This window comes from Anarhichas minor, unplaced genomic scaffold (assembly GCF_050575085.1).
Source record: "Anarhichas minor isolate MPS153535 unplaced genomic scaffold, ASM5057508v1 ptg000001l, whole genome shotgun sequence".
In the NCBI taxonomy this organism is placed as follows: Eukaryota; Metazoa; Chordata; class Actinopteri; order Perciformes; family Anarhichadidae; genus Anarhichas; species Anarhichas minor.
The window spans coordinates 757,759-784,087 of record NW_027466447.1 but is presented as its reverse complement, the minus strand read 5'-3'; the positions used below and the strand labels follow the sequence as shown (position 1 = coordinate 784,087).

The following is a 26,329-nucleotide window of genomic DNA, read 5'->3' as shown; positions in this document are numbered from 1 at the left end:
CGGTCCATTGTGTCTCCGAGGGAGCATTAGCTAGCCAGCTGTAGCTAAACCTGTCTGTCTCTATGATGTGTAGTGATCGGCATGTTGACATTCAAAGGTCATTAGGTCATGCATTTTAATATAGTTTGATGTTATTTTAGATATACAAATAAATGTCTTTGTAAATGGCCCCTCAATATCTTTTCCGCATCACTGCGGCCGACCAAGTTGGAATATCTTATGAAGCTTTCAAAGCTGAACACATTGTGTTTTTCTGAGATGTGCCACCTCATTGGTTTTTTAATGTCTGGTTATACAGTGATATGATGGGTTGTATAGTTGATTGTGAGGCTTGTGACCAGGTAGTGATGCAGTATGATAGGTGTGAGAATATCATGGCGTGCATGTAGAGCTGAGCTGTGCTGAATGGCAGATACTTTCTGATGAATCTGAAGCAGTTGAGATTTGATTTAACACAATAGAGACACAAACACACATATATAGAGACACAAACACACATTAGGAGACAACTACACACACATATAGAGACACAAACACACACATATAGAGACACAAACACACACATATAGAGACAACTACACACACATATATAGAGACACAAACACACACATATAGAGACAACTACACACACATATAGAGACACAAACACACACATATAGAGACACAAACACACACATATAGAGACAACTACACACACATATATAGAGACACAAACACACACATATAGAGACAACTACACACACATATAGAGACAACTACACACACACATATAGAGACACAAACACACACATATAGAGACAACTACACACACACATATAGAGACACAAACACACACATATAGAGACACCTACACACACATATAGAGACAACTACACACACACATATAGAGACACAAACACACACATATAGAGACAACTACACACACATATAGAGACAACTACACACACACATATAGAGACACAAACACACACATATAGAGACAACTACACACACACATATAGAGACACAAACACACACATATAGAGACAACTACACACACATATAGAGACAACTACACACACATATAGAGACAACTACACACACACATATAGAGACACAAACACACACATATAGAGACAACTACACACACATATAGAGACAACTACACACACACATATAGAGACACAAACACACACATATAGAGACAACTACACACACACATATAGAGACACAAACACACACATATAGAGACAACTACACACACACATATAGAGACACAAACACACACATATAGAGACACCTACACACACATATAGAGACAACTACACACACACATATAGAGACACAAACACACACATATAGAGACAACTACACACACAGAAACACACGCACACACACGTATAGACACAAATGTAGACACACAAAGTGCAAGCAGAGAGGCCGCTGTGGTGAAGTGAACCAGGTGAAGTGAAGATTACTGGAGTTGATGGCAACTACGCTTGTTTCTGTAAGTGCAATAAAACAGTCACAAGTAAAAAGCCAACACTTTATGTGAACATGTAAAACCTAATTCAGTCTGCCACCGCCGCTAAGTTTACACAAGCACAGCATGAACGATCGGAAAAAAGCTGTTTTTGTAACCTTCTCTGCCAGCTGAGACAAAGCAGCAAGGTGGACAGAAGACAGGAGGACAGAAGACCGGTGGACAGGAGGACAGAAGACAGGAGGACAGAAGACCGGAGGACAGAAGACCAGTGGACAGAAGACAGGAGGACAGAAGACAGGTGGACAGAAGACAGGAGATTTAAAACAATGATTTAGTCATGCAGAAAAGCCAAGTATTGATAAGAGTAGCTCCTAGTAGTAATACAATCCTAAAGATACCTCTCCCTTCCTGAAGGCCACGTAGTTCTCCGACACCCTTGAGTATTTCGTTGGTTGCAATCTGCCACAAACCCCTGGTACTACATGCCACTAAAACTTACACACTGTCCCTATAAGTACATTGCTGATAATACTTATGTCTGTTTACTGAAGTATGCTTTTAAATGCAGGACTTTTAGTACTTGTGTAAAAAAAGTTTTGTGTGCTTGATCAGAGTCTCAATTGGCTGTGACTAGGATTACCTTATATATATTGTTCATAATACAATCCATCCATTATACGTAACCTCTTATCCTGTTCAGGGTCGCTGGGGGGGGGGGGGGGGGTCAGCCGCTGACATTGGGCGAAGGCAGGGTTCACCTGGACAGGTCACCAGACTATCGCAGGGTTAACACTTCGACAGACAAGCATTCACACTCACATTCTCAGCTTTAGAATTGAGAGTTTTCCATTAACCTCAGCCGGAGAACCCATGCTGCCACAGGAAGAACATGCAAGCACCACACAGAAGTTTAGAATATTGGTATGGACAATTCAACAGTGCCTTGACACTGGTAAGGACGCAGTAACTGTCCACACCCAAATCTACAGCGACAAAGTCGTTTGTCTTGTGGATCAGGAGAATACAGAGGCAGTGAGAGGAAGTATTGATAGCACTAAAATCAAACCAACCTCGTCTTCTCTGGCTTCATTAAGCTTCCAAACGGCCACTTATCGAGAGTCCCTGAAAATGAGCTGTGAAGGTAACAGAGGATCATTAGATTGGCATTTCACTCAATATCAGCACGTTGAATGATTAATTGCTGGAGGGGGGGGGGGGCGCTTATAGGAGGCACGAAAGACAAGGGACTGAAAATAGACAAATTAATAATAACAACCTTTATTCATAGAGCACTTTTAAAACAATGTGTGCTTCACAAGACAATTAAAGCAAGATATATGACACAAAAGTAAAAACAAAAGAATAAACTATTAAAACAGCAGCATAAACAATAATAATAGTAAAACATCTATGGCTTTCTTTTGAATGAAACTTTCAATGTTTGTCGTCATATTTTATGACGTCAACCCTAGAAAGAAATCTTGAACAAAATCCTCAATTTTAATAAAGTGATTCATCGTCTTGAAATCTTTATGAAATCATCTTTCTTTAATGGATATCTTTCAGTGCTGCCTCCCTTTGTGCACAGTAAGCGAGACAGGACACAGGATTTTCACCGCAGTGAAAATGTTGGTTGTGAAAGGTTAACTGCCAATAGATATGGAGAGAAGCAGAATATTTTGTTCGATTAAAACATGTTGAGTTTTAAAAATGATTTCATCTGTCTTTTTTCATACGAGTCAGAAATAATCCCACACAGCAACCACTGGTATCTAATTCTACAAATAGTATAATACTAATAATAAAATGGTAAATGGACTCTACTAGTCTTCCGACCACTCAAAGCTCTTTAACACTACATGTCATCATTCACCCACTAACACCCATTCATACACTGATGACAGGGCTGCCATGCAAGGTGCCACCAGCCCATCAGACTAACTAATATTCACACACATTCATACACCGCAGGAACAGCCTGCAATTTAATTTGTCTTGCCCAATGACACACGGACATGGACTTACGGAGCCAGGGATCAAACCGCCGATCCTCTGATTAAAGGGCGACCCTGCTCTACCACTGAGCCACAGTCACCCCTAATAATAATGAGTGTAGCCTGATGTTGTATGTAGATACATGTATACACACAGAGGCACATACATATTCGTCTTTGTACACATGCTTCTAGGGATGAACATTTATATTTTAGTTTAATTTATTTAACTTGGCCCAATACTCATTTTACTGAATAGAGCTTGAATGCATCATAGTAACCTCCATTACCATTAGTTTATAGCTCTGTTATTCAATAGGCAGGACAAGCTCTCCTCTTGCCGATTACAACACGGAGTAAATAAATGATAAATAAATACAACATCTTACACAAGAACAAACATAGTAAATATTATATAATGTTAATAAATCTATTAATCCAACAATTGAAATGTCTCAAAAATAATCACAGGCAGCTGATGTATCAATATGGATATAATGTCAATACTCACTTGCGACATGTGGAGCAAGCCATTTCCCACTTCAATCACCCTTTTGGAACTTTATCATTTGGCTTATTACCATTACAGTGGTGGGCCGTCAGGGCCAGCAAGGCCTCTCTGCTGGCCTAAACAGAATCAAGTTATAGCTATTTTATAATTTTATAATTTTGTATTTTTGTATTTTTGTATTTTTGTATTTTTTTGTATTATAATTTCTAAAAATATTTTCCCCATTATCTTATTTTCTCATTGCACAGCTCCTGTCGTCCTCAGTTGCTCTGCTTCCAGTGCAGCTTGTTTTAAGTAGAGCTTTTATCCAATCAGATTTCACCCCTGTGTCTCTAGGTAAGAACAGAGGCCCAGGCCTGCAGACTCACAAGTGAATCCCTGAGCAGTTTAAGTGAATGGGGACGATATTGTTGATTGTCATAGTGTTCAACCAATCAGATCTTTAGTTTGACATGTTGGGCGTATTCTTTGACGTGCCAGAGCCTGCTAGCTGGCCTACAAGTATGTCAGCATTAACATGCAGCTCAGTTTTCAGGTGCAGCTCTGCAGTGAGGTGCGGCGTGTGCTTTGATTGGTCAGTGAGCGAGCACGTGACTATTGTGAACCGAAACTTAGCGTAGCCATCAGAGGCTTAGTTGGAGGAGTAAGAGTTCAAATTGAAAGATATGGAAGAAATTATAACACTTTTAGGGTTTTGCTTGGTGTAGTTTATTTAATTTTTTTACCTACCTTTGTTTTTTTAACACTCAATGGCTGAAGGAGGAGGAGAAACGGATTTAGTGGCGGAGTTATTGGCAAAGCCTTTCTCAAGAAGGACATTTCAGGAAAAGCTGGAAATCGTAAGAAATGGTCAGTCAACCCCACAGCTAGCAGCCCTGACTCAGCCAGGAAAAGGATTTGTATGAACGGTATTTCTTGCTGACAGCGTCGGAGAGGCGTTGCACATTTTATGGCTGGGAATGCGTTTCATTTTAACTGAGCGTCTTGGTGTTTGGAGCTACGCTACGCTAACCTGAGGACACCAGAGCAGGCAGGACACAAGCTACGGTGCTTTTGAAAACTTTTGGAGAGACTCGAGTGGATCTACAACTCAACGAACACGTTCGCAGGGAAACAGCTCCACAACCGCGGCCCACCGGCGTGCGGGCCGCGGTTGTGCGGGCGTGCGGGCTGGCGGACGGGCGGGCGGACGGCGGCCAGCGGGTGCACCGGCGGAGGTGGGATCCCGGCCCCGGCGAGATACAACTGGGGAGGCTCGACTGTTATCACTGGCGTCCATGAATCGAGGACTTCTTACTGGAACTGAACCGATGTACTGTACAACCGTGGGATTAAACTCTTTAACAAAGAAAGGAGGATGGAGTTTGTCTTTAAGTGAACAGCATTTGGTAAGTGAAGTGCGTTTGTTTGTTTACATCTGCAGTAACATTACTAGTGTTGATTTGTCTATCGTGTAGTTTTTATGAATAATATTTGAATGGCTCGTGCTCTTGTGTGGTGGAATGCGTGGATCCGCTGCAGGTCTGCTGGATTGATTTGTCATGCTTTGTTGTCATATGAATATATGTGACTGGTTCTTGTGAGTTTGTCATTGTATTAATTACATTGATTTTGAGTATATGCATTGTCCGTTAATGATGCAGCGTCCCGTCATGCACGTATTCATGTATCTGCACTCTGCAGTTCGTGTTTTGTAGGTGTTGAGCTTCATGTAACATTTTATTTCACTTGATTCAACTGTAGTAGGACAGCACTGAAGGCCCAGGTATAAAATGCACGGCCCGCCACTGATTACCAACCATGCACTGTTGCATGAAAGTAAGACTCTTCCTTACATTCTCTGCAGATCTAACTGCAAAGATGAAGTAGATTTCCCACTGAGATGTCCTCTGGCCTCACAATGTCAACTCCATCCATGTGAAGAGAGACTGAAGGTCTCACCAGCAGCACAAGTGTAGGAGTCTTCGCCACAACACATCAACAGCATCTGAAATGGATATATGGTATTTGCAATGTGGTGTTCAAGCACTCTCACTTTTACCTGCCTGTCTCCAGTTGCAGCTTAAGTACTGTTTCCATTGCATATTAATCTTGTGTATGTTAATTAGGCATTAGTTAGACACCAAATTCGAAACAATGACATCATTAATAAGCCACAAAGTGCTGGTAAGCGTTAGGTTTGTGGAGGAATTTAGGTAAATCCGTTGTGTGCCACTGACCACTTTTCACATAATGCTATTAAATATGTATATACTTTGTTCATTTCCCCTTCTAATATAGGAGAATGTGGGCACTCCAAACCACCATAATATTTGATCACTTTTTGAGGATTTTCTAATTTCTCAAAAACAAAACAGACCATTGTATACCTAAAGCCACATGCTTGTTCACAAGTTAAGCATTTGGAGAGTGAACAAAATAATATGAAATCCGTCATGCCTATTGGAAACTGGGATTCTCTTTTGCTTATGATAGTCTTGCATATTATGAGCTCTCGCATGCCTGCTGTGTTTTGTTTGGTTTAATGGAACTCTGTAGTGTATTGCTACATTGTGGTTCATTCTGATAGGTGAGGATGCTGGTGAGTCGAGTCACACCCTGCACCTCACAAGTCTCTTTGTCATTTGGTACAAGTACATTTAAGAACACCAGCTGTTCATGAGGGTCAAGGGTTTCATCAATCTAACTCTCTCACATAAGTTTGACGTTTTAATACAAAATGGGTCTTTTGGGGCACTATTATTATAACTAAAGAAATGAAAAACTGTAGAAAAAGACCCAGGTTGTGATAAACAAAAATAAAATTCCAATTCATTGTTTCACACCTGTTCTATTATTTATATATATATATATATATATATATATATATATATATATATATATATATATATATATATATATATAATTTTTCAATGATAGAAAATATTATTTCCCCCCCAAAAATCATAGGAAGATATATGAATAAAAATGTTGAAGCTGAATATTAGAATAAATATTTTGCCTTTAATCGATACGACAGGACAGACTGGAAAGGAGAGAGAGGCTGCATGCAGCAACGGACCATGGGATGGATTTGAACACAGGCCGCTGCGGTAAAAACTCAACCTTGGCCAAAGGGGCGCCTGCCCTACCAGGTGAACTACCTGGCCAACACTGTACATGACACAAGTACATGACTGAAGACAGATGGTTTTTTGTTTTGTTTTTCAGTTCACCCTGTGTGAATGCTTTGGTCAGAGAGAATTTCAATTGCCTCTCAACATGGCGATGCCTGAGCCAGCAGGATCAAAGCTAATGGTGCTAACAGCTCTAACTACAACAGTAGTGCAACAGTGCAAACTACAGCTAACGTGCTGACAGAGCTAACAGTGTTTACCTGAGGGGGTAACGCTACGCTCCCGCAACGACGCTGTTGGTCAGGACAGCGTTATCAGCTGTAACCGCTGTATGAGAGCAGTGCAGAGCGGCAGCCTTGAGTTAACCAGTGGGGCATGTCCACATGCACTAACATGCACACGGCCGCCCCGCCTATGTCAACAAAGCACATAGATACTAGCTGGTAGCTGCTATGTTAATGCCCTGAATGTTGTATATTGCTCCTTTAAGTAAAACAGCTGCTGTATATTAGCGGCTCATCCCTGTCGTGGGTGGGGTGCTTGCTTCTCTGCCTGTGTCATCACCCTCATTAAAGTGGCACTGTGCAGCCCCCCTTAGACAATCAAGCCCGCCCTAACACACAAGCCACCTATAAATCACCTTGTGAAAATCAATGGGCTTTAGTTAGCCTGGGACTCATTGTGTCCTTGGAAAGGTGTGAGATGAATTGAGATGAAGTGAGAACAAAACAGGAACAACATCCACCAAAAGGGACGGAGGAGAAAAAACACCAAAGAGTGCAGCAGAGACTTTGGTTAGACTGAGCTTTATGGTCACTGACTCATCTTTACTTACACAAAGCTGACCGATATTCATTTGGCCTAATGATGTATGGCGCTGTGCATTTTCAGACTCTGATAGTACAATTGAAAGGCAACAGAGGATGAGTCAGGTTGCAATTATTACTTTCTCTCAGAGATGGATGGAGGTCTTAAACGACGGCTACCACATTGAATGTTCTTTTTCTTTCAGGAAACTTTGAAAACCCTGCCCACTGCATAACTTTCCTGAATATTCTCCCCATTCTGTTGATTAAACGAGAAAAAAACAGGCTAAAGCCTTATTTTCAAATAGTATATTAAAGGTCATATATCATTCATTGATTTTCTACTAGAACGTGTGTGCATGCAATAATGTTCTAAAAACACATAATTCCTCTCATACTGCCTGTATTTAAACTCTGTCTGAAAAGTTCTTGTTCAGCGCTCTCTTTCAATCCAGGACCCTCTTTCTGATTCGCTTTGTTTTACACAGGTTTTCTGATATTACACATATTTATGTTTATAAGTCACAAAAAAGTGCATTTTGCATAATTTATGACCTTTTAAGCTACGTAAAAACATATCCTATCCATCTGTGTGGTGCTCTCAAATCCTACACACTGCCCCTTTAACTAAAGATGACAAAATTATCATATATAAACCGATACGTCCTCATTGCAATTTTATGGAAAAGAACAACAGGAAGAGGAAATACAAACTGCATGTTTAGTTTCTTTTTACATTTTTATTCCATCTTTGAATTATTTTCCATAACATCACAGTAATTGACCTATCACATCTAATGATGTTTAAATTACCATAATATCCCAATTTAAAGAATACACAAATAAAGTAGTTCTAACAATGAAGCATAATCTCCACAAGCAGCCATTCAACACAAATGAATCAAGGGCTCAAGTGTGACTTCTGAATTGACTTTGGGCCTTTAGAGCTACAGTAGAGTAGGTAGGTGTTTTCTGCCTATATACTCTAGCCCAGTGGTTCTCAAATGGGGGTACGTGAAGGCACTCCAGGGGGTACGTGAAATTTAAAAAATATATATTTAAAATTAGCATCCATTCAAAAATCCTTGAAAAATAGTTATTTAATAAAGTGTAAGTTCATAAACTGAATTTTATATTCAGCAGGCTATTCAATTTCATTATCCTAAACAATGCAATCTTCAGTGTTGACAGTTGAATAAATCCCGACACAGATGATCTTTTTTTCAACCAAAAATGCTTTGCGCTGGTTAGAGGGTACTTGGCTGAAAACATATTTCACAGGCGGTACATCACTGAAAAAAGGTTGAGAACCACTGATCTAGCCTACGGTGCCTGAAAGCTATTTTGTCCATTGAATTTCAAACAGGAGTTAGCCTGGTGAAGTTTGTATCGCTGCCGTCTGTGTTCCCGTTACCACAGCAAGTTCTGTGGACAGATCAGGTGTGGATTTAACGCATGGTTACTTCAGTAGCACATCTGGTGTTAGTTCGGATGCAATTGGTATTTAACAAACCATAATTTGTCCAGATTACACTTTACACTTTGTTTTCAGAAGACTAAGACCTGGCTATTAAATGTCGAGATGTTTCCTTAGTGTTCTTAGTTTTTAAGAACAATTCTTTGCTATTCTAATGGGGGATGCAGGCCTCACAGTGTAGTCCTTTGCATCTCTGAGTTGATGGAACTGTACGAAGTGTGATGAAGAAAGTGAAAATAAGAACACTCTACTGTTGAACAATGACAATGGAGAATATGAATATAAATGTTAGTTGAATTCAAACCTCTCCCATGATTGTAGCACTGACTGAGCTTAATATTTGTGTTACTCATATTGTACTGTACATTTATCTGAAATACAAGAAAATACTTTTTTTTTAAATGGTTTTATTTGAAGTGTTCATGACGATACTTTCAGTATATGTTGGCCTGTGATAAAAGCATGATGAATTCTAAATGGATTATATCTATCAGCTGTGCAACAGGCTGAAAGGTGATGGACACTTGGTAATGCTTTGACAAAGAACTTCACGAAGACAATGTGGAATGGAAGGTACAGCGAGTCTCGAGTGCTCTGAGAGATCAGTGGAATAAACAGTTAATTGCAGGTGTAACTGAGCCTGCTTCCTCCCTCTTACAGATAACAGTAATACTTTTATTTGAAATACTTGTTCAAAAGACTAGCTGCTATGTGATGTCCACTGGGCATGTGACCAGAGTATCTCACCTGCAGCTCTTTTCTCAGCTGTGTTATCTTTATAGCCAGCTTAGCCCTGTCAAACCCCTTCTAGTATCCTTTAATTAAGGTATCTAGTTTGTGTAGTGAGGAGTTCCTGCTCTGTGGCATGTATTAACCCTGTCCTGACTAGTTCTCCCGTCTGTGCCATGTTCAGTCACTGGGAATGAAGGGAGAGAGAGAGTCAGAAAATGAGATACATGTAGAGGGAGGAGAGGGTAATATTAACTATTCAGGAAATACAGAAACAAGACAGTGTGGGGTAGTGTAAACTGAGTTGAAGTACAGTCTCAAAGTATCCGTTACCAAAACACCAAAATAACAAATAGCAAATGTGCTTTGAGTCTGCTTGTAAAACATGAACGATAACTCAACTTGAAAAAGCATTTCTTGGAGAAAATGTGTGTGAATACTGACACGTGAAATAAAATGCAAAGCAGGGCTGAAAATACAGGAATCTGAACCCGACTAATCTTAAACCTGGAGGCTGAAAAATTAGAGGCTGAACTGCATTACCTAAAGAAGCTAAGAGCTGAAATGTATTGCTGTAAAAGTCTGACGTTGAAATGAGTTAAAAGGCTGAAAGAAGAAATAGTTTGTATTAGTATGAGACGGATGAACTGCTTTGCCCTGAAGAGCTGAAATGTACACGTCAGTAACATCACAGGTCACGTGACACACTAAGCAGCTCAATACACAACCATTATAAACTCAGAAAATACAAATTAAACTGAGAATTCAGTTCAAAATCTTGTGACCCGTTTTAAAATTGAAATGAAATCTGACACTGAAAGTTTGCTTCAGTAGTAGAACTTCACAGTGAAGTGGGTTTGTAGCGAATTCAGAGATTTCTACTATTCACTTAAAAAGTTTAATATTTAAAAAAAAAAACGTAAAAGGTAGAACAAAGCTGAATACAGCCATTCATGTCTTTACAGAGGAGAGCGTTTTGATACTTGAATGGTCTCTGGAGCTGAACGTATGCAGAAGTAGTAGTTGACCAAAAAGTGTTTGGAAGAAGAAAAATTAAAAGCTACGATTGTGTGAATGCTGCTGAATCAGCAAAAAATATGGCTTTCAGTAGACATTGGAACAGGAAGGAAGATGTGACACAGCTGCATCAAGGGGTTAGTCATTAGAGGGTGGAATACTTCCAGATGCTGGATATTCATTAGACAGTAACAGAGTAGAGAAAAGTTGTGTCCCAAACATCTGTGAGCAGGACACACCTGGACTCATATTAAACGTTGGCCTTTGGTATCATAGCAGTTTAACAGTGTCACCGTGCATGACCTCTTGATACAGATGTCCTGATGTTTCCGACTAAGGATGACATTATAATACATTCTTAACTAACTTTGCTTCTCAAGGAGTGGTTTCCAATAGTTCCATCTATGTCCAAGGACTGTGAGAAAGTAGCACCAAAAACATATAAAGACATCTACACTCAGGCACAGAGGAATAAAGTAGAAAGTATATTTAAAACTACATATTTAGAAACATAATTAATACATTTCAATGCAATACAAACTGTTTACTTTTATTTTAAAAAAAAGAAAGAGAGGAAAAAAGGCACATGCAGTGATTTGTAAGAGCCGAGTGAGCATTCATCTCCATCCTCTGTCTCCTCTTCACTTGTTCTTGGCTGCCAGTGGTTTGCGGCTGATCTTCTTACTCTTGTCATTGCTCTTCTTCGGTGGTTCCGGGTTGGCCTGCATGTGTCTGCCATAGAGACTGGGGGGGAGAAGAGGAGGGTGGGGGAGGGGAGAGGAGTTTTTAGATGATCTAGTTCTGAGAAGAGTTAGCTGGATAAACAAACCAAAGAAAGCATGGTTTGCCACTGGTGCATAGGCTTGCAGGGCAAACAGTAACTTGGGAGTGGTCTAAACAAATTAAAATCAAACCATCTCTGGAACATTCTCACATCTCAAAACCCTCTTCTTGGACAATCAGTGATCTTCACCAGCCAAATAGTGGTCGACAGTTTAATATGAACAAATACTGAAACACCAAATATTCACACAGCATACACTGGACACACACACACACACACACACACACACACACACACACACACACACACACACACACACACACACACACACACACACACACACACACACACACACACACACACACACACACACAGTTGTGGAGTTGAGTTGGTGGGTGGTGATCATCAACATTCACAGAGGTTCACGTATTAATGTTGATTAATGCTGAATAGTGGACAGTGTCTACCCCCATCTGTCACTTCTCCTCTCCCATGGGTGTCTCTTCTTCACCAGCAAGAGAGCTCATCGGACTGTGAAATACTCAGTCCTCTGTGCTTCGTCTACAGCCTGTTAATAATTGTATATTGGTTCTTTCCTCCTCTTACTGTATTTATGCTTGGCCTGGGTTTATAACAAGCTTACTTAAAACTGGGAAATGTTGGCGCTCCACCAATCCGCTCATACCCTAACCCAGTAGCTTGTATTTATATTGGTGTAGATCGCTTCATTTTGTTCACCTGCTATTTTGCAGCAATGAAAGTTTTGCCAACCCTTTCTTTGAAGGAGCTGTATTTAACATTCAGAGCGTCAGCGCTTTGCTCTTTAAAAATTGCTTGTACGCAATTTTTAAAGATTTTCGTTTTTCTTCCATTTTCAGGCTGGTTTTGTGGATTCAAGAAAGTCATGGTTAAAAGTTGTGAGGTAGTGATACTTGCCACTCCGAGAGTTTAGAAGGAGAGATCCATTTCTAAAACATTACTAATAACCCGTGGAGCTAACAAGAAGCAGAAGCAGATTGAAGTCTGCTTCTCTCTGAAGTGGCTTTTTAGTTTTTCCTAAAATGAGATCATATTTATTCAGCGAGTTCAGTTGGTGACAGTGTGGGTCCCGTGGTGGCTCTGACAGGTTGACGGAGTAGCAGCAAGGGGTGGGGCTTAGCAAAGCGGTCAATTGCCACCCTATTTCACAGCCAACTAAAACGTCTGCACACATTTCTCTAACCACTCCAGCAGCTGTCTCTGATTGTCCACTGTCCATCCATATGCTCAATATATCCCTCACACTCATATTACCACCAAGGAGAGGGTGATGGAAAAGACAGGTCCGTAAGGTGAGCAAGCTGTGGCGCTTCTACGGTCACTTATGGTGCCACAGAGATGGTGGAAAGAGGAAAACGAATATAAAACACATCAACATCCCTTTAAGATCTACAGAAGACACTATGGCCGTGCTTTTCTACAGTGTATGCATGCACACAGCCCTACACACACACACACACTCCGAGAAAGTGTGTATACAAATCCACAGTGGTGGAACTGTCAGTCTATGATTGAAGTGTCTTGTATTCTCCTCCCCTCTTTCTGCCTCCATCCCATGTCAACACTTTCAGCTGGGAATTGAATGCTGCCAAACTCCATAATATCTGCTGCCCATCAAAACCACGACAGGCCTACGGCAGAGAGAAAGGGAGGGACAGAGATACAGCCAGTGTCAGACTGTTTACCTTTGAAGAGCTCACCACAGCTGCTCTACAACTCTGTCGAAGAGTCAACAGTACCGTCAGCCACCGTGGTTTATTTCCCACATTCCTCTTACTGGAAGATGTCTGCCTGTTTGGACTTAAAAGACCACCCCACCCCCCATTTGGAGGTTTCTAGTCTGCAGATACATGTTTGACAGAGAGAGGTTGAGACAAAGTGGGATACTTGGGACTCTGTGGAGCTTCTTGCTCAGTCAGCTGGGCTGCCAAGTCCCAGAGGAGAGTGTGGAACAGGGAAAGGGAGGCGGGCAGCTCCTGGGAGCAGCTCAGTGTCTGGAAGCAGCCGGGTCTTCAGACAGTTGACAGGTTTTAGCCATGCTAGAGGCTTGGGTCTAAGGATGTCTGTTTTAGGGCTGAAACAATTCCTCTAATCCAATATTTGTCAAAACACTCAATAGCTTAAATAATCGTTCGCTGCAGCACTAGTCTTTTTTCTTTTCTTCTGCTGGTCGATCAACCATTTTCCACCAGACGGAAATATTTCAACATATACCGGATAAATTGGCGTGACATTTTGGAAATGTCTTAAGGATTGTTAGATGGACTGCCATAAAATGCTGCACAAACATTCATGTCCCCTTAATTCTTCTTCCTTTGGTGATCCTTTTTCAACTAGCGCCATCAACAGGTCAAAATTTCAATTTCTCCAATACTGATGACCACAATTAAGCTGGTGAACATGGTAAACGGAACCTGCAACATTAGCATTGCCCGTGAGCCCGGGCGACTGCGGCTCAGAGGATCGGTGGTTTGATCCCCGGCTAGTCCATGTCGATGTGTCCTTAACCCCAAAATTGCTCCCGTAGTTTTGCCTACGGTGTGTGAATGTTAGTTAGTCCTGATGGGCAGGTGGCACCTTGCATGGTAGCCCCTATCATCAGTGTATGAATGGATGTGAATGATGCCGATATATTCAACATTCTTATTGGAGTTCAGAGCTAGGACAGCAGATCACAGAACAGGCCAGTGCCAGTAACGGGGGGGGGAGAGTAAAACTGGGTTTATATACATATATATATTTATTTATTCATAGGGATATTTGTAGATGTACAGTATTTGTGTATTCATGTGTAGATTGAAATGTGTCCCATATTATTACTTTGTAAATTCATTCAACACTCCTCACTCACCCATTAACCGGACCAGACATAAGATGGACACACAATCACACACACACGCCTACACACACAAGTTGTGTTTTGTCTCCGTCTTACTTTGAATCATTTCTTGGCTCGTATATGAGTTCATGTACTTGTCTGCACTTGTTTTGTACTCACTTTTCTACTTAATAAAAAAAAAAAAAAAGGATATTCACGCTTTGCCAATATGTGCCATTACAGCTGTTTGTATGTGAATTGGAGGTCTAATGAACAGAGGGCAGAGCTGCTGGACCAGACCAGGACTGTGCACGCTCCTTTTCAGAAAAGCAAGATTATTCATTTAGTCAATAAGCAGCCAATGCAGCACACTTGGTGCTGTCATAACGAGCTACTGCTAGCATAATCGTGGGTTCCCAGCATTGATGGATGAGTTGAGGAAAGCAGGATGTATAGGCAGGAAGGGAATGATCAGTCAGTGTGTCATAAAGGAGAAAAATAAATCAATGTGAAGAGGGGAGAATAGTGCAGCCTGGCTGATGATGGAGCGTTCACTCAAAAGTCAGTGTTTATTAATGTTTTTAATCATTTTTGTCATGACCAGAGTGTATAGTATGTGGTGCTGTGATGTTAAGTCACACTCTTGTCTATCTGACAGTTGAAAACTGACACGGGGCCTAGCATGGACAGAATAATGAGGACGATAATAGGAATGTGTCTCATTCCAATACTGAACAGGGAAGAAATGGAAGTTTAAAGCGTTGAGGACCAGAGAAGCTGGTCTAGATGAAGCAGGTGGTCTATGACGGCGATACACATTTTGTGATGTCACTAATCAACACTTGCCTCTGAGACATGACGTAAGGGATACGCTGCAGGGATCACTACTTGCAATATGTTGGTCCACAATGTTTGTGTGACAGATCTATGGCGTTTAATGAGTCTCAAAACCCATGCACATTAAACCAGGCGCGTGCATGTGACACTAGTGCACACAGTATCCTTGAGCAGAAACATGTCCTCGTGAGGGAGCATTTCTGAGAGCTCAAACCCGCTTGCTCGTCGGGAGATTTATTGTATTTCCTGCTACTGTGCCATCCGTGCAAAACATGACACAGCCCCTCTCGCAAATCAGAGACTGCAGAGCCAGACCGAACATAAACAAAATGTCTTTTGGGGAGTCTGTGAGACTCTGCCAATTAAAGACATGAAAGCGTGCCCTTTGACTGTGATAAGAGGTGGTCTGAGCTGGTTTCAAGTGCTGATCATGCAGTTGCCAATAGTAGTGTACTCGGGTCGGCTGCCCAGGTATATTAAAGGAGCAATATACAGTCAGAGCAATAACATAGCAACCAGCTACTATCATCTATGTAAAGATAAAGTGGAGGCATGTCCCTCCCTCTGTGTGTGCTGTTAGTAGAGCAGTAGCTCACGTTAGTGCATGTGAGCGTGCCCCACACCGCTCTGCACTGCTCTCAGACCACGCCCCCACCCTCCTCTTCCCCCTCTGGTAAACACGGTCCTCTCTGTCATCCATCTAGGAGAGCAAGTGGACTCGGAGCGGCAGGGCGCTGCCGAGGAGCCAATGGAGAGCTGTCGGGCCTCGCTGTCTCAACGGTCTGGGCTGGACCCAGGACTACAGGAGTGACTGGATCCCAATATGGCCGACGGACTGTTGCACTCCGCTCACCCCTCTGTGGACTGACAGGCTTCTGCTGACCCATTAGGCACGCACAAGGTTCACTTCTTTCCACAACCTGCAGTGATTGTTTTAAAGTAATTCCAAAATTGAAAACTGAATACCTATCTACGAATGAATATCAGCCCTACCCTGTATGGTATTTAGTTTATTTGAATAGGTGCTATGTACATTATATGTTGTTTTAATATGCTGTGTTGAATGAGCACTATGAGCTCACTAAGACATGTTAAAACAACTTTTATGCTGGCAGTACAATAAGTCAACACTACTAATTGAACCTAATTCAGCCTGCATGGGGCAGAGCTCATACTTTGTCTTTGGAGAGTCACATCCTGAAACACGTGTGTGTGTGTGCTGCACCACTACCCCTGTAACACGTGCACAGTCTGGGGTCTGGAATAAGGGAAGGCTTCTTCTTATCTTAATCTATGACGCTGTAAAGCAAAGAGTAGACATCTAGTCCCACCAGTGGCCTGCTCTCTGTCTCTCTCTCTTTGTGTGCCGAGGAGGCCAGAACCCAGGAGAACATGGGGAACCAACCAGCCACATCCACAGAAGACATATACACATAAGCCATGACAGAACCACTTTCATTATGCTTTTATACAAGCAATAGCAGTTCTAGCCCGAGATCAACATAAAGATTTCCTATTTCTTTTAAGTCTCTGTGTGTGTGTGTGTGTGTGTGTGTGTGTGTGTGTGTAGCTCTGGCGATGAACTGTTAGGGCCAATTAAATGCAGGAGAAGAGAGGCGAATGGATTCAGATTCCTGATGATGTCTTTATGGAGCTCTGTTATTCCACACGGCTTAATTAATCATGGCAAAGTTTTGTGTGTGTGTGTGTGTGTGTGTGTGTGTGTGTGTGTGCGTGTGTGTCTGTGTGTGAAGAGATTGAAAGTTGGTATTTTCTTTCCTCTATGTGTATGTGTGTGTTAGAAAGTTAAAAATATGTATGTGTGAGTGCATGTGTGATAAATGCAGAGGGAGGCCAAAGGCCATTGATCTGATGGGGGCCTTCCTCTCACAGCCTCCTCCTCCTCCTCACCAGAGCTGCAGAGCAATTTAGCAGCTTCTTCTACAACCAGAGAAACATTAGTAGGAAAGAGAAGAAGGAGCTGTGAAGGTAGGGAAGGAGGAGCAGGGAGGGGGAGTAGAAGAAAAGATCCTAATTAAGATTCATGACAAATAACTGGGTCTTTTAGCCAATAGTGGCAAAGATCTCTGCCCTCATCAGTAGTTAGTTACAATTCCTGCTGACTCACCAGTTCTCTGAGGGATGTGTACATGGATATATGTGAGCACTATTTTATCCATTATTTAAATCAACATAAATAACCTCTAACTTTGTCAACCGCACACGCACAAGTGAAGTTCACATTTTCCGCTGCGTTTGACCTCCAGGCCCTTACCTGTGCATATGTAGAGGAGGTCACCAGTCTAATATCAGATTAATCTCAGCTAACCTGGTTATCCACATCAGAAGGAGATTGGATCATCTGAACGCCCCCCCCCCCACAACAACTGCACGCAGCCCACCTGTTTCAGAGGCTGACCTACATCCTCCACTGGATGTATTGTGTAGCAGTGAAGATCTCAAAGAGCGCAGAGACTTCCCACACATGTTAAAGCCACTATAATGTGTCGACTTTAGAATCTCTCAGTGGTGATACCAGCAAAGGAACTGTGAACAACGCATGCTGCTCCTTGTTAGAGACTTCATAACCTCATCTGCACCTAACCTCCATAAGAATCTATGCAAGTCAATGCATGACAATGAACAGTACACACTGATAGAGCTGGAGACTCACAGAACAGTGAGTTAGACACAGAGGGACACGTTTCTTCGTCCTGCACTGGACATCATGCATTTCCATATCAGGAGGCAGTTATGGATGTAATAATCAATGGACCACAGATCATTATTTGCTGCTGTTTGAAATATGTCTTTGGTGATTGATAATTGTTCTTGCTTTAGTGCCACTTGAGAGTGACTGAATATGGTCTGCTCATTACTCTTCAACAGCGCATGGATTGTTTGCATTATCGTGGTCAATTAGGCGACTCATTTTGGGGGATTAAAGAAAAGACGATTATTGCAAATCAGCAGAGCCTCTTTGAGAAAACATTTTTGACTTCAGCCACGACAGTACATGATGAATGGAGGCCGGATGAAGGGCCGGAGACACTCCCAGACAGACAGCAGACATGCACACTCTTCTGTTCCACTGCATTGGGTTTCTACACACTGACGGGTCACACAGGGCTTAAAAAACTTGCACAATTTGGGTCACATTTCTCCTCGTTAGGTGGAGGTAAACTGCCCAGTCTCTCCACTGAACACAGTAAGCTGTGAAACTAATACTTTCACAATTCAAATCAAAATTGTATATGTTATAAAAGACAAAAGATAATCAAATATGAAAATGAATATGTAATGGTGGTAAAGAGCAGCAGTAACTCGGCTGTCTGCACCACAAGCAAAAACACACTGTCATTGATTGATTAACGATGTCGGAGAACTCAGCCGGAGAGAGAGAGAGAGAGAGAGAGAGAGAGAGATTAAATCAAGATTGAAGACTTTTCTGTTTGCTGCTGCCTTTAATTGAACCAGATTTGAGGATATTAATCAATTTCCTGCATTTTACTACTGTATTCTATTTCTTACACTGCTCTTTAGTGTTTTAATGACTGTTTTTAGTGTTTCAATGAATGTTCTTAACTGTTTTTAAATCTCCTTTTGCCTTGTGTTTTGATGCTTCTAATGGTTTTATGTGAAGCACTTTGAATTGCCTTGTTGTTGAAATGTGCTATACAAATAAACTTGCCTTGCCTCGTCCACTGTGGCCTTTCAAAGCAAGTCTACAGGACTAATAAGGAAACAGAGTGCGTCAAAACGTTGTGCTGTGAGGTGCAGTGAGGACACGCAGTCATGGACATAAAGCGGAAAAATAGATATTCAAATAGTTCAAACGTAGGAGTTTTCTATGAATGAATGTTCAAACGTAATTTTTAGCCAATTGTGACCGCCCTAGAACCCGGAGATTAAATTGATATCTGGTGAGACCCCAAATGTCAAAGTAAGAGAGCACTACTGGGACCAGTAACTGTAATCAATCAATTTCTAACTCGTTACTGAAAAAAGTAATCACACTATTCCAACATTCATTAAGTAATTGTAACAATATGTGCCTTATACAGTAAAGTTGCACTTTAAGTTCACACTCTCTCTCTCGTACTAAGTTATTCTCTCTTTTCAGTGGCCCATTCACTCATTTTTGCTGCTTTTTATTCAGCTGTTGGTTTTTAGATCAAGTGACATCAAACTAAATTCCCAATGGTCTAAAAGAATCAATTTCCTATCAGTGTTCATCTGCATCCTTCACACTGCTGGTGAAAGACGTTGCATGAAAGACGTTCACTGTGATAATGCAAATATTGTTGCACCCAAGCAGCTGAAGACACTGCTTGGGAGTCATGCTGTCACCCTTCAGGGAGGTTCACAGCTTCCTCACAAGCAGTTCATTTAGTTGGATTGTGGAGCGCTGACTGTTGTCAATGGATTATGTAGCAGTCATTTCAATTAAGTTAAGTGAAACCACACTGAAAAGTGTTAATGTGAATCACCAAAATAACAAAAAAATTCATTTAAATGTATCAGATTTTCAGTAGCCTTATCCCTGAAACACATTTGTAGTTTTATACACCATTTGAAAGAGGACATTCTTCGTTTTTACTCAACATAATGACTGTCATCGAGGATCTCGCCCTGATTTTGGGAAAAGGACCTTCAAAGTTTGCAGGAAATGATTGGGTATTTATTCAAATGAATCATGAGAACCATTCACTTTGTAATATAACCATATGTTTGTTGTATGCTGCATGTATGCATTGTTTGGCTAAAAGAAGAGCTAAACCAGAAATTGGACCTCGATCAATCAGTGGCTTCAGAAAGCTGGAGGTTTGTGACCGAACGGGTTTGACCTAAATAATGTTCAGACGAAACAAATGAACAGAACACAACTGAGATGTGGTGCTAAACAACTAATCAACATCAGTAGCGTAGTACATAGTGACTATGTCCAATTGTAAATGGACTGTACTTGTATCTCTTTTCTCGTCTTCCGACCACTCAAAGCTCTTTAACGCTACATGTCATCATGCACCCATTGACACCCATTCATACACTGATGACAGGGGCTATGCAAGGTGTCACCTGCCCATCAGGACAAACTAACATTAATTATACATTCACACACCCTTCACTCACCGTAGGCGAGCAACTTAGGGGTAAGTGTCTTGCTCAAAGACACGTGGACTAGCGGAGTCGGGGATCGAACCGCCGATCGTCTGATTGAAGGACGACCCTGCTCTACCACTGAGGCACAGTTTGCTGGAGATGTTGGCCTGTCGGGCTGCACAATATTGGAAAAAACTTGCAATATTTTCTTTCTGCAATATATACAGTATATTGTAATATGAAAAAGTATTTACCAAAAATTTGCCCTTCGAGAGCAAAATGAAGAGGCACGATAAACTATTTTGTGCTCTAGTAAACAATTGAATCATAAACACGTTGACTGTATAGTTGTGAATGGTGATGATATGGCACAGTAAAGGAGATGGGGTCTGTGTTTCTAGATGGGTGGGTTACCAACATGACGCACTGAGGACAGTCTGCCACGTTGATGGTTGCGCAGGGATCCAAAAAAAGTTGTAGCATGACATATTTTATTCATTCTGCCGCCATCACACGTCCTCCGATGTAACTATTGTGCATGCGCACATCGCAATGTCGATGCTGAAGGATATATTGTGAAGCCTGTGTATGCATGTCTACATAAAGGCTCCGATTCTGTTCCCAGGGCCCGTCACCATCATAACGAGTCCGATGACATAACTTCAGTCAAAAATGTAGTCCGCATATACATCCATAATGGCTAAAGCAGCTCAGTGGCAGTATTAAATAACCAACATCTGGCTAATCAATAAAAATACTTATGACCTGATAATAGCCATCATCATAACTCATCTGGGAAAAACAACATTAAATGTGGGCTAAACAAATGACCTTGCATGGCAGTTGGATTCTCGTGATGATGTCGCGCAACAATCATGGGATCATACAACCCAAAAATCAAACATGCTAGGCTTCAAGCCGGAGCACGGACCAATCAGCTAGTGGCATAGCAGGTGTGTGTGAGAGGACAGGGAGGCTACAGTTTGTTCTGAAGAGGTTAGCGTAGAAGCTACAACAGCATCACTTCTATCAGGACTGAGAATACTCCTCAGAAAGAAACACAAAGCACCACAATGACCGACAACGTTTCCGCTCTTCTCCCCGACTGGCTTTGTTAAAGGTTTGATTGACAGAATCAATCCGGCCGGGTCATCCAATCATCTATTGGAGGAAGTGACTATTTTTTGAAAAGTGCCAAACTGTTTCCAATGACTGCTTGTCACATGGTTCTGTGTAACAAACCATCTGGGAGGTCAGGTTACCAAACAAATGCCTTTGGTTTTTTGTCTAAAAATCCACGGAGTTTAATAAGGGAGATGAGTTCCTCAGCAGCTGCTGTGTTCCAGAGCAGACAGAGGTTGCAATATCAGCCCTCCATCTGTACGACCTCCTCACTGCAGGGCCGTGGTGCTGGTAGGCATTGATGCGTGAATATAATTAGACAGTAACTGAGAGGGCGGGACTGCATACTGCATCTCTAATCATGCCCAGTTGAGAATGACATGAAATGAGATGGAGACAAATATGTCTGCATGTTACTTTGAGGATGATGCAAACTGCACAAAGATTGCATCCATTGTATAAAGCGTGGCAGACGTTTCCAGAATGAGTCTCAGTAGACTGGTCTTTATTGGTGATACGATTTCTTGTAAAATGACATTTTTTTTCAATGACGTTGCGTTTGACTTCCTGCTTTTATATTCTTACCAGTACAGATATTTCACCGACTATAATCTGAGCTGAATGTAATGAACAGAGAAATAAATGGATACCACTGTGGATACGGTTGGTGTGTTTCCTCCTACTGTGGCAGATTGAGTTCTTCCTACTCCACATGTGGCAGCTGTTTGAAGAGATGAGGGAACTTTAGTAGGCTTAAACATTAACAGCCAATTAGCTTCTGGTCAGCGAGTTGTGGTTGTGACAGACCCGACTGACGTGTGCCTTTCCTCAACATGTGATATGTGTGACAGTTTACACAGGCTGTGCATGGCTCATGTTAAACTGGAATTAGACTTCTCCAAACACACACGTAAACATCTACGCAGAGAGGGGGGGGTATGGGTAACCGTAGGTTGGATAGGCTCACAAAGGACGTGCACACCACCCGGATCTCAATTACATTGGGAGCCTCTGAAAGCTCCCAGACATTTTCCAGCCCCTGGGAGTCCCATTCAGTCAATTGTAAGGTGTCACTGTTGAGTCTGAGTCATGTTCCTGTGTGACGGTCGTGTTTGTAAAATATATATTACATGGCAGCATAGAAGATAGCGCTGGGCTTCACAGACTGGCAGAATATCTGCCGCATCCTGTTGGAGACTTTGAAGCACCTGAGCCTCGGCAGAAAGCAGATCCGGTTCTAGCCCTACTTGTAAAGGGCCCCGTGTGTTCCCCGCCCACTCTGGCCTGTTTTCTGGGCGCACTCCCATTCAGCACCTTCCAATTCGTGGCCTCAACACAGCCCCCTCCTGATCTGGTGGATCGCAGGCTGTATTGTAGCAAGAGACGAACCCGGTTGTGATCCGACCTGCCAAGTGGAAGGAGGGCTATGGAACTGTACGCTTTGTTAACATTTACATACATATAATCTCCTTAAAATGACAACTAAGATAAAAATCTTCAAAGGAAATGGGGGCAAAGGCTAGGTGGTGGGTGAAGTCTGTTGCCCTGGACAAAGCAATTTATAGTTGGTGGAGATGTCTTTAATACGAGATCTTCAACTGATTTGAATTGAATATCATGATAGCTTTTTAACCTGAATATAGACTTATCTATTAAGGCAATATCCCCCACCTAGTTTAGTAGCCCGAGCAACATTGGGAAGCTTCAATTAATGTTCAGAAAACATTTGGTTTCAGCCACATAAACCAATCCCATCCACGCCATGAAGTCAGCAGCAAGTAATGATGAATCTACTGTGTGAGTTGTGTCCGTCCTTCCATATTTGCTCTCCTACACAGGAGCAATGTTGTAAGCAGCGTTGAACTTGTCCCAACTCTCAGTGCTGCTGTTTAAATGATGTCTCATGTTTCAGATGTCCCTCCTGTCTGTCCTCACAATCACCGGCTGTCCGAGCTTTCTCTGCACCAACCATTTGTTTCGATGTCGTTCCCTCTATCGGTCGATGTTCAGTTGCTGCTCTGTGCGCACCGCAGGCTCTCTTTTTGTGAACCCAGCGGCGCAGACAGGTCCAAGTCAAGTGTGACGGCAGCATGCCAAGGGAGTTATAAGAGGAGAGAGGAGTTTTAAGTGATTCACAATTATTCGTGTGTAAAATGTTTTCAACACACCTGTTGATGCAGAAGAAACTTGCTTAATCATTTTACACAAGCGGCACCTAATGCGCACATAAGCGCGGCGGTTCTGTTATTTTACAACAGTCTGACGCTGGTTGCACCAAATGTAACCAGCAGATTTGCTGTGGCTTAACGGTGACATCATCGCTCCTGAAATATGACCATGCATTCCCGTAGACAACCGTCTGCATCGGGAATAGAACTGTTCACATACCTGCCTGTGGACTATACGTGTTACTGGAGGACTCCACTGGAGGGCACAGCAGAGAACTCAGAGCGTATAGCATGATGAATTTGCATGATGAAAACAATTAACATGGCTACGCTCAGTTCAGCAGCACCATCATAGATGGTACAAAAGGCCTCTAAATCAAGCATGTTGGCTTCTACAATGGTCTTGATCGGTCACCAGCTACTTTGACCAGCATAATTGTCACAATCCAGCTGCAATAACGCATCCTACAGATGCCATGCAATAGAAATGCAGCATTAATAACTCAGAAGAACCTGTAAGAATGAGTCAAAAAACTTGCAACACGCCTTGGCTACAACACTAGCGGAATAGAGAGAGGACAGTCAGGTGGTGTCATATGAAATTCTGAAATATCTAATGTCCACAAGCCTTATTCCTCAAACACAACTGACACAAGCTGTGTTAACCCCAAAGGACACAAGTGTCAGACTAAAGCCTTCATCACGTCCTTTAGTTGTTCTCTGAAGGGGGTTTGTAACGGTATTGGTCCCACATTTCCCTCCATTGTAAATAAGTCTCTGTCCTGAAGCATGCAGGAGTGCACCCACCAAAATACCAGTTTTCTACCGAGGAAAATAGAAGAGCACAGGGTTATTATTACTTCCACATTCAAGATACATCCTACTAAAGTAGACAGAAACTGGAGGTGCAAACAGATGTGTGTGTGTGTGTTCACAGAGCTGGAAGATCAAGGACATTTAGGCAGGTGTGAATGAAGCTGTGAGGACACAAGGAGGATCTCTTTGGGAAATGGTTCAACACCTGCCTAAAGGAAGGCTGCTGCTAGCTGTCTGCGTGTGTTTGCACGTGTGCATAAGTGTGCCTTCTCTTTCCCTCTTACACTTCTTCACTTGCACTCATACATCTTTCTCACCCTCACGCGTTCTCACAGTCTGTTTCTACCGTGTCTCTCACAGACTGAGGAGGCATTGTCAGTGTGATAGCCGTCACAACGGACTGAAAATAGGGAAGCATGCCATGCTGAGGCCGGGCTGGTCCTTATCCTTCATCACTTCCAGAGTAACTGAACTCTGTTGCTGCCCCTCAGTGGTTGGACCTCTCACCTTGCTGCAGTGATGAACAGGTTTAGCTTCAGACCGCTACCATCACCGTTAGGCCTGATTACAGGTTTAACAGAAACACAAACCTGCTCACACAGTGATGCAGGCCATGGTCACAGGTGAAACCCGCCTCTAACTTTCATCAGGAGGTGGGAGCGGTTCGCAGTGATTACATACGTCCGTTTATAAACGTATTTTTTCTCCTTTTTGTCATGTTGTGTTTTTTTTCTCGTTGATTTGAAAAGTTTGTCCTTCAGAGGGCCAGCTGGAAGTGCAAGTCATTTAATACAGCCTAAAAAATTAAAATCAAAACCAAAGCATAACTACCACTATTTCCATCTTGTGTTCCTGCCTCATCAATCATGTGAGGAGTCTGTTATTATCTCACTCATTTAATATCTAAACCATTTCAGCTCTTCTTTTAAAGAGGATTCTTTTGGCCTTTTGCCTCCGAGAGTGAAAAGACAAACATGGGGAAAGAGGAGCACATGAAATGGAACAGGCGTGTTTCTAGGAGTTGATAAGGTTTGGGGCTAAGCCCCAGGCTATCTAGGGCTAAACCCCAGACTATTTAGGGCTAAACCCAGACAACCTAGGGCTAAACCCAGACTACCTAGGGCTAAACCCAGACTACCTAGGGCTAAACCCAGACAACCTAGGGCTAAGCCTAGACAACCTAGGGCTAAGTCCCGACTACCTAGGGCTAAACCCAGACAACCTAGGGCTAAGCCCAGACAACCTAGGGCTAAACCCAGACAACCTAGGGCTAAACCCAGACTACCTAGGGCTAAGCCCAGACAACCTCGGGCTAAACCCAGACTACCAAGGGCTAAACCCCGACTACCAACGGCTAAACCCAGACTAAACCCAGACTACCTAGGGCTAAGTCCCGACTACCAAGGGCTAAACCCAGACTACCAAGGGCTAAACCCAGACAACCTAGGGCTAAACCCAGACTACCTAGGGCTAAACCCAGACAACCTAGGGCTAAACCCAGACTTCAATTGTTAATTTATCATCTTT

The 26,329-nt window shown here is 42.2% G+C and overlaps 1 protein-coding gene across 1 annotated transcript in view; it reads right to left on the bottom strand.

Moving 5' to 3' along the window:
- Positions 1-8,974: 8,974 nt before the first annotated feature.
- Positions 8,975-26,329, bottom strand: part of rsu1 (Ras suppressor protein 1) — a 38,069-nt gene continuing 20,714 nt past the window's right edge. The window contains exon 9 of the mRNA XM_076080064.1: positions 8,975-11,859. Coding sequence (XP_075936179.1) covers positions 11,757-11,859 — 103 coding nt within the window. The 3' untranslated portion in view covers positions 8,975-11,756. The remainder of the gene's footprint in view (positions 11,860-26,329) is intronic.